Consider the following 15,826-nt stretch of genomic DNA (forward strand, 5'->3'; position numbering starts at 1 on the left):
TGAGGGGCAAGTTTAAGGGCTGTATCGCCCTCAATATTGAGATTTTCCGAGACCACCCTGGGGAGCAAGGGCTACCCAGAATGCATTGCGTGTTTTCACATAACAGAGATAGCGTCAAAAGCAGCTAAACGATTACGCTACAAATTAATTATTTTCTTTATTAATAGAGACATAAAAATGATGAAAACCATTGTATTATCTTAGTTTAGGCCCATATTATGGATTACTGACGTCATTGTTGCATAACATTTATTTTTATTTTACGATCTTGTCCGCGGTTGTGGTATTTGTATGAGTATCATCTTATAACTAACTGACAACCTAATAACTTGACTGACAAACGGATCGTAATAAATAATCTTGACGTAAATGTGTTCTTCTTCTTCTTTTTTGGAGTTGACAGACTGGACGCAGCTTTCGCGTTTTTCTGCCCTCTACAGTCTGAAGACGTATCTGCATTTGATGGGTGTCCCATTTCTAAGTGACAAAATAACCCTCAACACTTGGTTTTGAGGGTCAGTTAAGATTAAGGGTTGAGCTTGAGGGTTAAGATAGGAATTGGAATTGGCCCTATATGATGTGGTTTATTTTCTGGTCTTCATAATGTATCTGCTTAATTGAATAAAACTTAATTGTAATAGTATTTTTTTTTTTTTTTACAATTTTTGTAATTTATTTGCATCAATATTTTTGTGCAAAGGCCTTCAGTTTGGCTATATGCAAATTCAACACTATATTGTTTAGCCTTGCTATGGCTATGCACCATTATTGGAATACCTTTTGTTTAAAATGAGGAAGTTAGGGTGGTAATCACCATTTCCTGGTTATGAATGTATGAATGTGTTTAGTCACTGTGAGTAACACATGGTTAGTTTTGGGCACAAAAAGTACTTGGTTAGGGTTAACAAACAAACAAAAACGTTTTCCCTCTTACAGCAACATCATCTGCATAAAAACAAACCGAAGATACTGCATTGGTTTTCAGAGTAAGTCTGTTTAGCAGACATGAATATACAACCACCTACTCCTGCTCCTGATAACACCTCTTCCTGCACTTGTGTATGATAAGTCAGCTTATGAATGCTGTATTAACAGTTTGCCAAAACATCACATTTAAAATGTTTTTGCTGGACAAAAAATACTTCGTCTTTGACCACTAGGCTACGTGTTGATGTATCCGTGAAGGACAAGACACTTAAGTTGCTCCGAGCTGCTGGCTGTGATAGGTGTGTGATAAAAAAAATAAAATAAATCCCTACACATTGTTGTGCTGCATGAATATGTGAGTGAATGGGTGAATGGTAATTCTGTTGTGTGAAGAGCTTTGAGTGGTCGTCAAGTCTAGAAAAGTGTTTTAATTGCAGACCATTTACCATTTACAAACGTGACATTACGGTAATAGTAGGTTCTATGACTCTGTCATTGCATACATTAAAGTGTGGTTTAATTATCTCACCAGATAATTAGATGATGAAGATTAAACTGAATAGGATCTATTATAATCTCTGATTCTCGGACCTGGAGCAGGTGGTGGCTGCCTTCAGAATGACAGACAGTCAATACCGACTAACTTGATGAAGAATTTTCTGCAAGCCAGGAGGAAATGAATTCTTATGCCCTTAAATAGTGCAAATACCAGAGATGGCCATGAATTTTTGAGATTGAAGAAACACCGGAGCAGGACAGCAATGATCAAAATGAACTTCAGATAACTCTAATCTGGATTCCCTTTCTCTGCAGCTCTGCAGAAAGACAAGACTGCTTGAATCAGTCAAATAACCTCTTCATAAGAGTTGTGACATTCGTTTCCTCTTGCATTTTCATTTTCATTTATTGTATTTGTTTTCATGTGTTCATCATTTATTTGAGGTTTATGCACAAAAGGTTTCCAACAGTGATTCAGAATACTCCGCAGGACTATGCAATTTTTGTTGCCCTTCACACTCGACGCCCACACTGCAGGACAGAAGTTGGCATACAAGTGGCACCTTTTGTCCCCATTTAGTCATGAGACGCTTGGCAACTCTCATTAGCACTGTCACTGCCGCATGTTTGGATGTTAAATTTAGCATTTAGTTCAAAGCAGTGCTGCGCCTCAGTACGGCCATGAAACTGCTGCGATAGTGCTGCTACAGACTGTTACTGCGGTTGGTTAAAGAGCATGGTGAATGGTTGTCTTATCTTATCGCATCTATATCTTCAGTGATTTACAATTTAAGATGTCTACAATATTCCAGTTCAACAAATACAGTCGGTATTCAAGCTGATCCCAGAAACACACAGCCTCTGATGCACAGGTAACCTTTTGCAGCATTATTGATGGGCTTTGTATTGATATGTTTTTTTTTTTTACGGAGCATTTCTCCTGATAGCTCACAGTGTGGTCTAGTTTCTCAGGTCAATAGCTAAAAGCCTCTCAGCATCATCCATCACAGTCTAGTTCTCCCCTGCCTCCTCCCACTATGACAACAAGCTGAACAGATGATTGACTGTCGTCTGCCCTCCACACGGAGGCACCTGCATGACACTGAGGCAAATAAAAAGGCAGGACATGTTGGCACCATGCGCACAGCCACATGCCACAACCTTTCCTCTGTGACACATCACTGATCCATTAAAAACACAGAGCAACTGCTGCCTCAGCAGGGTTTTCACTGAAGATGTCATCACAGTCAAGCAGACATCTGAAAAATCTCTTGGCCTGTAGATCCACAACTACCCAAACACAGCTGTCACGATTGCCTGGTGTGCACATAGCTCCAGTCAACCGAAAGCTGTAATCTTACCTCAAATAGTGTTAATAAAGTGATACGTACGTAGAACGTGGTTCTGACATGTAGTAAACGCTGACTGCGCTGACAGTGTGTCCTCTTTGCTGAGAACCAGCGTGAGATTGGCAGACTGCGGTCAAGCTCCAACAATTCAAGTGCACCAGCTTTATGTCAAATAAAACGTTTGCGGGTTTACTGCAGCGTGTGGAAACTTCCGGTTTTCAAAATAAAATGTGGGTATTAACGTGTAAAAGGTAATAACGGTGCATTTGAAATGCTGGAGCTTGACCCTAGTCTCCTGTTGCAGGACTGCCAACTTTTGAGAAAACCTTGGAGTGAGACATCGTGTCATGCGGGGGCAAATGTATGGCTGGCCCAGTCGAGGTTACCACCACACACCCAATATATTTATTGATGCTTTACACAATATGCTTTATGTATTATAAATGCTTAATACTCATAATGCTTTGTACAATAATAAGATAAATAATATTGACAACTTCAGAATATGATCCTATAAGCCTGCTGACACAAGTCCACCTACTTAAACACTGGACTACTGCTGTTATTTATTTTTTCTAGTGTCAAAGGAGTGGCATACAACAGTGTTTTTCAAACAGTGTGCCGTGGCACACCAGTGTGCCGTGAGAGATCGTCAGGTGTGCCGTGGGAAATGATCCAATTTCACCTAATTGGTCTAAAAACATTTTTTAAAAACAAATAATTAATTATCTGCAAATAATATGGATATAAATATTCAAGACACTTTGATAAGAAAGACTAAATTGTTAATATAGGCTACAGAGTATCATTTTCTAAACATTTTTGTTTGGTGGTGTGCCTCCTGACTTTTTCAATGAAAAAAATGTACCTTGGCTCAAAAAAGGTTGAAAAACACTGGCATACAAAACTGAGGGCACGGTTTATTAAACTGTGGGAACGGTTTACTAACATTTTTTATTTTTTCCACACCTGACCCTAGCAGGGCTCCGTACCAAACAGAGCGGCCATAGATCAGCAGCTCCCATTTCCTTGCAAGCAGAACATGCTGACTTCCTCTATGGACTTTGGTGAAGGGTAGTGAATAATCTAATATTTCTAGACTGAAAAGGCTACTTTACAGTGAGATCAAATATGTTCTTAATACATTATTAGGTGAGCCTTTTGTTAAGTGGCTGAAACCTGGATTTGCTGGTGTCCCTTTTGTTAGTTCACCCAACGGAGTGGGAGTGAAATATTGTTTCTGATGGCTGTGTCTGTGTGTCTGTCTGTGCTTCCACACTTTCACTTGCCACTTTGACCAACAGAGGGTGCCAAAGGCATGGTGCGTGAATGGGGTTACGTCTTTTTTAATGAGACTATAACAACAACAACAGACAATTCAATGAATTGAATGAATTTTGCAGTGAATTTTGGACAGACTTTACACGCTTTGTGTGACAGGAAGTTAACACCATAACAAACAAGCTAAGCGACTCTTTACTTCACTTGACTTGTTTGCCTTTGAACTGTGTAACATAAATGTATTCAGCCACTTCAACACAGAAATGTTGGTACACAAAAAAAAAGAAGAAATACAAATGTCAATCGATATATTCATGAAAATACAACTGACTAAAATAATGTCATAAAACCAAAACTCTTTCAGCAAGACAGCTCAATTTTATCAAGAACTCCGCCAACTCCCGTTATTGCTTTGGTATCCTTTGTATGGGAATGCTTTTCTCTGCTTGCACACTAGGGGGTGGAGCCCACAAATAAAATGGAATTGCAGACACTAACGATGCAAAATCACTGTTGATCATGCACTGCATATTCAGGCTACATTAGTGTGAAATACTGTCAAATGCTCACAGGACAGGATGACGGTGTTAATGTGCAGCTTCACTGTACTCGCTCTCTTTGCCTCCAGTTATGCTAATCAAATCAGGTAAAATATAGACATTTACAAGCGCTCAAACATGTTTTACGCTGAGGGGTAATAGACGCTTGTGAAATTAGTTCTTGTGCCTTCAGTGGCTGGATGCTATTTATCGTCAAAGTGTGGCCCTGCACACGCATCATCAAAGAAAGTGAACGCTTCCTGTAAACATCACCAGACTGAGCCCCTGTAGCCCTGCTCCAGAAACACATATCCCTCAGTCTTCTTCTGAGGATGTGAAATGGCAGCGTTTGATACTGACTGCTGTGATAACAAAGCTAAAAATATATTTTAAAAAAAACAAACTGCTTGGGAGATCCCGGTGTCATCTGAGGGATAGCATGAAAGGAATTTGGCTAAATCAATGTTTGACTCCACATTATGAAATTGGCTTCTCCTTTTTGCTGTATGCTCTTTCCTATGTCTGTGTGCAAGCAGTCATCTCAGCATCTGCCTGAGCACACATTCAATCACTTTGTGCAATTTACCAAACAAACCATGTGAACAGAGACATCTTCTTTTTAAGTCAACGGGCAAAATCAACAGTCCTACTAGATGAAAAACCTCCAAAAGTCTGCCCACATACGTGTGTCAGAGCTTATCGTATTGGCAAAAGCATATTTTTTTTCCGAGATATGTGTTGTATTAACAAAGCTGCTCCCACTTAATCACCATAAATCTTTTTAACAATTTAACAAATGATCTGTTTATTATTCGAGGGTATATACTTTCCTCTATATTACACGATGATTGAATTCCTCACTTGGCTGCCTTTTATATCTGGATATAGGCTGAACTGAGTGAAAGATACAGTGGAGTATGAAACGGTGCTGGAAAATAAAAGGATGTCAAATTTTCACCTGAAGCGTTTCCCTTTAGACAGCGCTCTGCCGAGAATAGGTGGGGATCCCGCTGATGAGCCCGGGGCCACGCTGCCGCTCTTAACAGACGATCCATGAGAAGTGCAACTCTGCAGAAATAAAGAAGAGCAGCACATGAAGTGAGCGATAATGCATGGAAACGGTGGCTTCAGGATAAAGTCTTCATTATTAATCCTCGTGCCGCATGTGTAAAAGACTTCTTTATTATCGCTTAGCTTGAATTCATTTTCCTACAATGAACACATTCAAACACCTCACATGCAGTTGTTAAGTGTTTCTGTACGTCAAGTGGTGGTTCTCATTCTAGGGTCCCTAAGACACACAGAGACGGCAGTCCTGTGATGTTTAAATCAAATATAATTAAAAAATAGCAATGAGGAAAAACAAAGGAGATAACTGCACTGGGTCATAGGGGAACAGTCTTTTTGGAATTCACAGTGATGACAGTCTTTATCATCTTCTGGGAAAGTCCAGAGCATACAAAAGAACAAGATCAGGAATAGAGGAAACTATTCATGGATATATAAACAAGAAAATGACAAACATTAACAACATAAAGACATAAAGACAAACATAAAGAATAGATAAATTATTATTTTTCTAAAATGTGGAAGTAGCAGTGAGTAACCAGGAAAAAGGAAAAAAAGAACTCCATTTGAATGCAAGTCTAGTAAGAAAAAACACAGTACCCTATGGCTCCTTTCCCACTGGTCAAGAAAATCGACTAACACTGCCTAACATTCAGCCCGTGACTGCAGTGGCAATAGATACAATCAGTATTAACTCTGGGGTCAAATGACTCTGCAACAGACAAGGTTTTTTTTCAGCTTCTAAAGCTGATTAGCAGTAATGCATCAACTACATCTTGTTTAACAGAATGGCCTGCGTTGGTTTTTTTTTTTCTAAAAAAAGATGCGAGTCTGAAAGAATAGTTCAGGGTTGTTTTGAAATGTGGTTGTGGCAATAACTGTTAGCATCACTTTGTAAACCACTGAATACTTGCACAGAAATTCATAGAGAAAAATAAAATGATCAATGCAGTGTAGCCTCCATCAGTAAGTTCATGTTCATGTTGTGACCCTCAGGTTGAGATCCTTCCTGTGGATTCACCAAAGTGACTCACTAGATGAGGCAGCAGTAGACCAGCAGCGACCATTTCTCCATTAGGTAAAAAACAATATTTTTTGACCCATGGACTTTGGTGCAGGAAAATGAGTTCCATACAAAAGTCAGCTTCCAGACTGTAAAGCTGTCTAATGGTGAAGTAAAGCAGGAAACACATTTTCTCCCAGTAACTCATACAACCATACTTCAAAAACCTCAAATCTTTTTAATGTTCTATAAGATAATGGCTCCATTATTTCAGTGTCAGGGTTGAACAGATAGGAAATTCCCTTGTAGTTTTAAGCACTTAATCCCAGAAAGTGGCTTGGAACTCACAGGTGGGAGAACTTTTTTTTCAGGGGCTTTATTGAACAAATGTCACTCAGAGTGTCTGGTTTATGGCAGAGAAAAAAACATTCTGTTACCATCCTGTTGTCACCAAAATGATCTGGCATGCGTAATTCTCATACCGTAACTCTTAGACCATTAGTGATATCTAGAAAAGTTAGAAACAACAGTATGGAGTACTGGCCATCTGTCCAGGGTGTGATCCCCGCCTTCCGCCCTATGTCAGCTGAGATTGTCACAGCACCACTTGAGACCAGCACATCACACATATGACGTCAGCTTCTCAGTTGTGTATTCCTAAAAGATTGAATAACAGCCAGACATTTTTTGGACAATTCTACATGCAAATGTACAATGATAATAATACTGTTTATGGCTCAGTACATCAGGTTGAGTATGTTCTCTCTTTTACATTAATATTTACCCATAGAGCACTAAACTCTAAACCCACATTACAAAGTAAATCATATTAGGTCTGGAGTATATGGCCTAAAAAATAAAATCCCAGATTTTTTTAATACCAGATACGGTTTTCGATTTTAATCATTATTTTTTACTTTTTTAATTACTAAATGCAAAATAATTATTTGTATTTGTTATTATGCAAATTAATGACGTTTTACACATCATACATCGCCCAGACAAATAAATCCAATCGATTAAGTGTCCAGCCCTACCTCATGTAAGACAACTTCAACACAAACAGATTATAAAAACAGTTTTCTGTCGAGTAATAGGCAAACAGTCAGGCTTAGTTGTTCATGCAGAGTGTCTTTAATTACACGTTATATTTTAAACTGCAGATTAGGAGGGGTTGCTATGTGAATTAACTACACACTGGCCCTCACAGCGCTCCTGCTGCACTCAAGAATTAATCCCACACAAGATTACATTAATGATTTCCTAAAGTATGTCTCCCCCACATTTCTCTCCCTTTATGCTTATCAAAATGAACACCATTATCTTACAACAGGCCTTGGACAAAACTCTGGCACTGTGTGACCATGACTGCCTGCCCCTGTGAAACACTGAGTCAAAGAGATAATTCTGTTATTCCAGTGACCGTACTCACTGCACTGCCCCCCTCTCTTGCTCTGATTGTACCCCATTAAAGCAATTGCATGTGACTTTAGAGCTGGGTCTGGGTTCTCATTGGCAGATAAGCCTCTTTTACTCCCTTACACCCCTGACTCCCAGAGGGAGCTGTTACTGCTGTTCACTAGTTGTGCAGGAAAATCGGATCATTTTGGCCACCCTTCCCTTATACCCTGCAGCTGCAGTAACACGCCGCACTTTCTGGAACAATTGCGGTGGCAAACTCTCCTGGAGGATGATATTTGTGTCAGGGGATAAAATAAATAGCTGGTGACAGACAATAGCAGAGACCTGCATGGCGTAACTCCATTCCTCTTGTTCCCTCCCATCTCACTTTTGCCTTGTTTCATTTTAACTCATTTCAAAGAGAGACGGGGAAAAAAAAAAAAACAGTAGACTGAGAGAAAAACAGAAAAATCAATACTTTTACTATCAACTACAGAATGAGGAGTAAAGCAAACCTTTGCATTTGGAGCAGTATTACTCGTCTTTTAATTACCACTTGAAATCACAGGTCCTGAAGTGCATGTAATGGGATATTTGACCATTCCTTAACAAGCACAGACCTCACTTTACTTCTGAAACTCAGCAATATGTTAATTCTCTGAAGCCAGACTGATAGCAAACACAATTTTGTCTCTACCTGATATCAGCACGTTAATCACTTGTTTTACAAAACACCGGCATGCACATAGTATACTTTGCACCTGTTGACAACATTATAAATGATCAAGCTGTACTGACCTGTCATTTTTTATTAATTACAAAGCCATACCTAGGAACATTTCCCATCATCCTCATGCTGTCCCAACAGCTGCTGAGCAAATGGCTGATAATCATCAACCGCTAATTCATTTTCAGATTACTACTATAGTTTATTCCGTCTTAAACCCGTGTCTTTTAAATAACGACAAACCTATCAGCTCCACACAACTCTCTCTCTGTGGTTCTCAGTAAAGCAGCAGTTTTGATCTGGCGATGCCCAGTAACGTTCCTGTGCTGCAAACAAGAAGTGATTTGTTTTATGTCGAGACACGGAGGCAGCAGCAACGTTGAGCTAGTGAGATGACTACAAACAGGTTGGAGTAAGATAGAAAATGCACACAAACACGAAAAGGTTTCAGAAGTGTTTACCGCTCACAAAAAAAAAAAAAAACCCAGTTGTTTAACAGTTTGATGGCATAAATGCTTCTTGTCCCCGCCCGCCCCTGAACTGCTGCTATACATACACAAACGCTTCCTCAGTCAGGTCTGAAATTACTGCTCGAGAGAGAGCCTGTTTTCAGATAAAGGACGCAGCATACAAATAATGTTTTATAATTTCTCCCCATGAAGATCAAACCGAGGCAGAATAATAACAACAGAAATCGCAAAAGTTACGCACTGCAGCTTTATTTTTTATGTAAATAAGTGAAGACCAAAGGCCTCTGCACACTTGATAGCTTTAATAATAAGATTTATTTGCACAGAAATATATTTTCATGGTATTTTTTTCTTTTAAGTTTTGCTTCCAACAGGTACAGATAATGAAAACATGTATTCTACCATCGAGCAAAGACTAGACTTTTCACAACCAGACATTCCTGACTTCCGACTTCCTTACGCCTGACAAACAGTAAAGTGGTAATATGCAGCTCCCTCCACAGACATGTGCTGCCTGAAATCTTCCACTTCTGGCAACATGAAAGCCATAATGTTATTCAAACAAGACTTTCACACCCAATTGAACTGGTGGAAATCTGGAACGTACCATCTGATATATAAAAAAAACAAAACAGCAACAGTGCATAAACATGTCAGAGGATACGATTACAAGGCTGCATGATTCAGTGAACACACTAGAGAAGAAGTCTCAACTTTGAGCTAACACACATTGATGAAAGACCCCTGCTCATGCATGAGAGAAATGGTGTGTGGACAACTTGGACCAGCCCACCACGTAACGGGCCAAAATCCTGGCTCCGCACTGAGAGCAATTATTGCGAAATACTTGAACTATAAAACACTGTAAAGTATGTCCTGAGAGCTGGGCAGGCAGGATGTTTTTTTTGTTGTTGGCACAATTGAAACTATTCCATATTAACCTTTTAGCATATACACTGTTTACTGCCTTGAAGAAATCTGGCTCGTGACAGGAAATGTTGTCCAATCACATGACAGTTCAGAGAGAGAGAGAGAGAGAGGCCGACGGGGAGAGAGTTAGCTCCTTTTGGCTGTTCTTATGAGCAGATAACTGGACATTGGATTGGTCGTTACTCCAGCATCGGTAATAACTTCTTCTCTGGCAATTTATGTAATAAATGCAAAGAGAATTTGACGGTAAATGCAATAAAACACATGTCGAGATGTGTGTAGTGTTTCAGAGATGGACAGATGCCCTTGAGTCATCTGCCACATCTGTGCATGATACACTTAAAGCTATTGAACCAAGCAATCTCTCCTCCCTTCTTCAGAATTGAATGCGCCCCAGTTTTCTCTTTTCCATTTCATATTATAAAGTATAATGAGCACCAGCTCATCATCTTCAGATGCTGACTTCATCTGTTTTTTTCTTCCATATTATTTAGTCACCTGATCACACTTTAAGTGATAGTTCAGGTTTTTGGAAATGCGGTTGATGAGCACTGACACATAGTCAGCGCTGAATGTGCTGTGTAAACCTCCAGCACCACAAACCAGCCCGAGACATCGAGGCTTGCTCTCGCTGAAAACATGGCTGCCAGAACGAAGAAAACTAGCCACAAAAGGCTAATCTAATAAAATGTACATCTATACTACACCTAAGTACACCTAAGTCTATGGTATCTTAAAGCGGACCTTGACCAGAAGTTCAAATTAATGCTGATTTTTAGTGTGTATCTGCATCATTACCTTGTTTATGAAGCCCTGAAGGTTCTAAACAAACAGTTCAGCCACTGCTGAGAACGCTGTGTTGTATTGTTATCTCGAGATCTCTGAAAAAACCCGGTCCGGTTACGTAAACATCGGTTCTCCGGAACAGCAGATCCTCCTGCTCCGGGCACATCCGGTTGCGTACATTGAACCGCAGAAGAAGAATAACGTCCGTTGTGGAGGTGTTTCAGGAGCGAAAGTGTCTTCTTACTCTGGGTCTGACTCCGGGTCAAAGTCATAAAAGGGACTGCGGCGGGGAGAGACGTGAAAAAGCTATTTTTAAACATTGTTAAAACAATGTTTTGATAATGAGTAGCAGTGCATCCACCGTTCCAGAGGGGGGAGCTGCGCTTCTGAGAGCGGGTGTGCTGAATATGTCACTTCCGGGAATTTGCCAATTACAAGACAGTTAGGAAGGCTCTACGCTGGCTGGCCAATCACAACACACTCTGTCTTCTGGGTGAGAGAGTTGAGTCTGAAATATCGCGGCTCAGCACAGCGTCAGAAAAGACAGATTTCTATTGGCTCGTTTACAACAACTAGGAGGTTTTTGACCATAAAAACAAGTTAATGTATGTAAGTAGACCTCCATAACTAACATATATGTGCAACAGGACCACTCTATGTGAGCTTTAAGAGCAAGGTGGTCCATTTTATCACACAGTTAAACGACCTTTTCCAAGTGGCAACTGAACTTGAATTTTTTAAACTGCTTCTAAATGAATCTGAACGAAGTATTTCAAACACAGAAGTCACAAAATAACACATCTGGACTTACTGAATGAAGGCAGCAGTGGATCATCAGCTCCAGTGTGATGTAATGTTTTTTTTTTTCCACTATAAGCTTTGGTTTGGGAAGTGAGCAGTCGGTGTCATTTCACACCCATTTTTCTGGGTTGTTGTCGATGTGCAAAAGCATTTACAATGTCACTGCACTAAAACATTCCCCTCTGTCTTCTGCTCCTGAGGCCATTTTTTTTGTTTGTATCTCTGACAACATAATGTGAAAACTACTGGTGTTCAGAAATTGGTGCAGTATTGACTCGGGGAAAGAAGACACTGTGTCTTATGACCTCAGAGCTTCAAACAATTGACTTTGGTGTAACAGAAGCCTGGTGGCACATACAGTAAGAGATGTTTTGGAACACAGCGCTCTGGTCTGGGGCTCTGTTCCGTCTCAGTCCTCATGCAGTATTCCATCAGAAAGTTCACCTGTAGCTTTGCACTCTTCCTCACAAGTGCGGTGTGTTACCACCCACGAAGCTTCTGGCATTGGGAATTGAGTTTTTGAGACTTGTCTTTCCTGTCTGCGTGCACTTATTCCTTCATGTCGCAGCGTGTCTGTTTGACTGGAGAGTCTCGTGGGTGTGTATCACCTTTGATTTGAGACATATTTTTTTTATTGCCACAGAGGTTGACTCAAATATCAGAGGCGGTGGGTGTTTAACTGTCCTATCTTTTTTTTTGATTCCCTTTCCATTCCAAGTGATTAGAAAGGAGTCACACTCTCATACATGACTTAACTGTTCAGACGTGTGTGCATTTACGGTTAAGTGCAAAAGCGTAGGCAGGTCATATGGCTATTCATCTTAATTTGACTTTCATTTATGGATAAGGAAATACGCAGGAATGTTTCCAAATGTGCAATTATGTCAAGGTATTGACAATCACGGATGGATCTAACACAGCAATATCTACAAATGTAGTTCTAGATCTGGCGGACAGAGAGGTGAGATACACGAGTCTGGGACTGTTACTGCAAATACAAAAACATTGAGGCAGTAAAGGTGCATATTCACCCGTTCATCTTGTCATTAGATAGCCACCCCCCCCATGGAAACTGAATTTTGTGCCACCTTGTGAACAACTCACTCCCCGCAACAAAGTTGACAGAGAAAATCTGTGAATTACAATATGTGATATAATCATGTGCAGATCACTCCAGATGCAGGTCTGAATGCTCCTGCCCTGATCTGATCACAAAATTCCTATTGCAAAGTGGTTTGAATAGCTGTATTTCTGTCAATGCAGGAAAGCAATCTGTGCTCATGGATGGAATATAGACCACCTCCCCAGCTCATGACCACAACATTACCACTGATTGCCATATTATTTATTTTTTTTCTCAAAAAAAGTCATGCATATAGTTAATACTGGTGTTCTTCATGGACTTTCTAATGTGAAACATTTTCCACATGTGTAAACCTTATGAGGAGAACTACTATGTCCCAAACTTTTTAATATGGGGACCTACTTTATCAAGATGACAATAGACAAATCATGACAATAATCATACAATGTTTCCATTGTATGATTATTAAGGCAGTAAGCCTTTTCTAAAGTGCCTGACATTATTAAGAATAAATAAACCCAACTCTTGCAAGATGTACTGTATATCTTTGATAAATTATTCACAACTTTATTTTATGCATGTGTTATTTAATAATTCTTTAAAAAAAAAATGTGGAGGCTGGAAAAATTTTATAATTGTGTGTGACATTACACACCCACTATGTCTCTGTGCATGAGTAGAATGTGTGCAACTCTCTGTGGACACTGAATGCTAAAATAGAGAGTATTTAAACCAGCTCTGTTGAAATAAATCACCTCGTCTTCTTCTACTACTGCTACTTTTTGTAATGTCAGGCAAACAAGACGTCAATTTCAAATCTGTAGCTTTAGTCTTACCTGGGTGAAATAATATACTTCAAAGGTAAATACAGTCCAAGCGTTATTGACCTCTGCCAAGGAGGTATAATGTTTTCACCGGAGTTTGTTTGTTTGTCTGTCTGTTTGTCTGTTAGCAACATAACTCGAAAAGTCGAGTACGGATTTGGATGAAATTTTCAGGAAATATCCCCAGGCTGAGCTGCCTTGGCGGAGGTCTGCGCTCTCCGGGTGCTTTCTAGTTTCTTTATCTTGTACTCTCATTATATAGTCTTACATTGTCTTATCATTATCTTATCATGAAACAAAACGCCTTGGGATTGACTGGCATCCAGGATGTAACCCCGCTTTTCGCCCTATGTCAGCTGCGAGGATGGATATGGAGGATAAAGCAGTGGAAAATGACTGAATGAATGAACATATATATACCCTATATAGAAAACTGTCACCGTCAGACACAAGGAATTAAAGCAATCAACAGTTCATGCTACAGGTATGTAAATGCATTTATTATGCAGTCATAGTCACCATGCTTGCCATAAAGTATTGCATGCACACAAGATCAATGTCTTGTGTGCACTAGAAAGGTTTTTTTTTTTTTTTTGTCTGGGACTTTAGAGACTCTGTAGATGTGGAATCAGAGCAGTGCAATAAATAAATAAATATTGCATTCCTCACTGATGCCCAATCTGGCATTTTTGGCAGAATCTGGGAAATTTCCAGCTGCGATCCGATCATCTCTAATGTCAGCAAATACTGTGTGAGACTTTGCCTCACTACTCCGCGCACGCCTTGACAGAAGATGTCCTGGGAGTTCAGGAAGTTGATGTATTGTATTTTTTTTTGGGGTGTGGGAGGGTTTATAAGCAGCAATGCATCAGTTCATGGTGCCACCAGCAACAATGCCCTTGCCTCAAGAGGAGCTTTTGTTTCCAGCTCACTTGGCATGTCCATCCTCCATGTTCTTGCCTCAGATCCACACAGAAAAAAACAAAACACATGATTTTCTTATGCTTCATCAAATATTTCCAGCCTCCTTAGGAACACAGCGCTCTGGTCCCGCAGCTAAAGGGTTTGAATATTCTGTCGGCTTAACTTTAAAGAAGCGCCAGCAAACTTTTAGGACTATGCCACCCACAGCACATGCTGGTTACAAGCTGAGGGAGTGGGTGGTGAGTCGCAGTGGTCAGAAGGCTGCTGTGTCAAATAAGTGGAAAAATAGTTCTCTTTTCAGCTTATGCTCCCTCCTGGACGCTTATAACCAGTGATCTTTCACATTCCACTAGAAGCTTCCCTCACACTGTTCTGTTATAGCTTTTGTTGTCTTTTCTTCTTCTCTTTGCCTCACGCCTACTTTCCTCCCTGTGTCCATCTCTCAAAGCGTTTTGTTCCTGGCTATAGGTAGAAGGACTCACTGAATGCCTGGGCCTCATATATTCCCTCCACCTCATGTTCACTGTGATAGAGTTAATATAATGGTCTGCTATTGTGCAATAGGACAATAGGCACAAATCTGACTGAAACACATGCACCGATGTGCCGAGAATGAGTTGGTATCAGTGGAGCTTTTGGGACTCTTTAGAGCTTCAAGGCTCCTCTGCGGAGTGTCATGAATATGTCTGTGCAGCTGTGGACTCGTACAATGAGCACTCGTTCATTTGAGGAGTGTATTATTCTATTTTTTTTTTACTCCTCCTCCGAAACAGATTTTTAACAGCTACAACATTTACAGAAAGTGTTGTACCACGTCTCGAGCTGTCAACTGCAATAATCTAAAATGACAACCCCCACCCCCCACCCCCCTAAAAAAACTTTCAAATTGTTCCAACTTCAGTTCTGTGGGTGCGGCTACAGCGTTCGAGAGGGTGTTTGTTTCAGTGGGTGACACTAGACGCATGTTGCATTATTGAGGAGCCTCAGTGCAGGCTACGTTTGGCAAACACAGAAATGACAGAGCAAGGCTGAGCCCGAGTGAGGACTTTCAGACAACGAATACATCTGTGTCGAACACAAATGTGCCACAAGAATAATTGATTTGTCAACTGAGGCAACACTTGTTTCAGAATCAGTTAATGCACGAAGCACCTTTGTATAAACACATTGCAGAAGAAGTAAAATATTCATTCATGTTTTTGCAAAGAGTGAGG

General features: G+C 40.2%; 1 protein-coding gene across 1 annotated transcript in view; it reads right to left on the minus strand.

Moving 5' to 3' along the window:
- Window positions 1-15,826, minus strand: part of nrg3b (neuregulin 3b) — a gene marked incomplete at both ends in the record, with an annotated part of 284,884 nt that overhangs the window by 20,358 nt on the left and 248,700 nt on the right. The window contains one exon of the mRNA XM_083903628.1: window positions 5,553-5,662. Within this exon, the coding sequence (XP_083759754.1) occupies window positions 5,553-5,662 (110 nt within the window). The remainder of the gene's footprint in view (window positions 1-5,552; window positions 5,663-15,826) is intronic.

The sequence above is a fragment of the Microchirus variegatus genome (genome assembly GCF_963457635.1).
Source record: "Microchirus variegatus genome assembly, chromosome: 17".
Classification (NCBI taxonomy): domain Eukaryota; kingdom Metazoa; phylum Chordata; class Actinopteri; order Pleuronectiformes; family Soleidae; genus Microchirus; species Microchirus variegatus.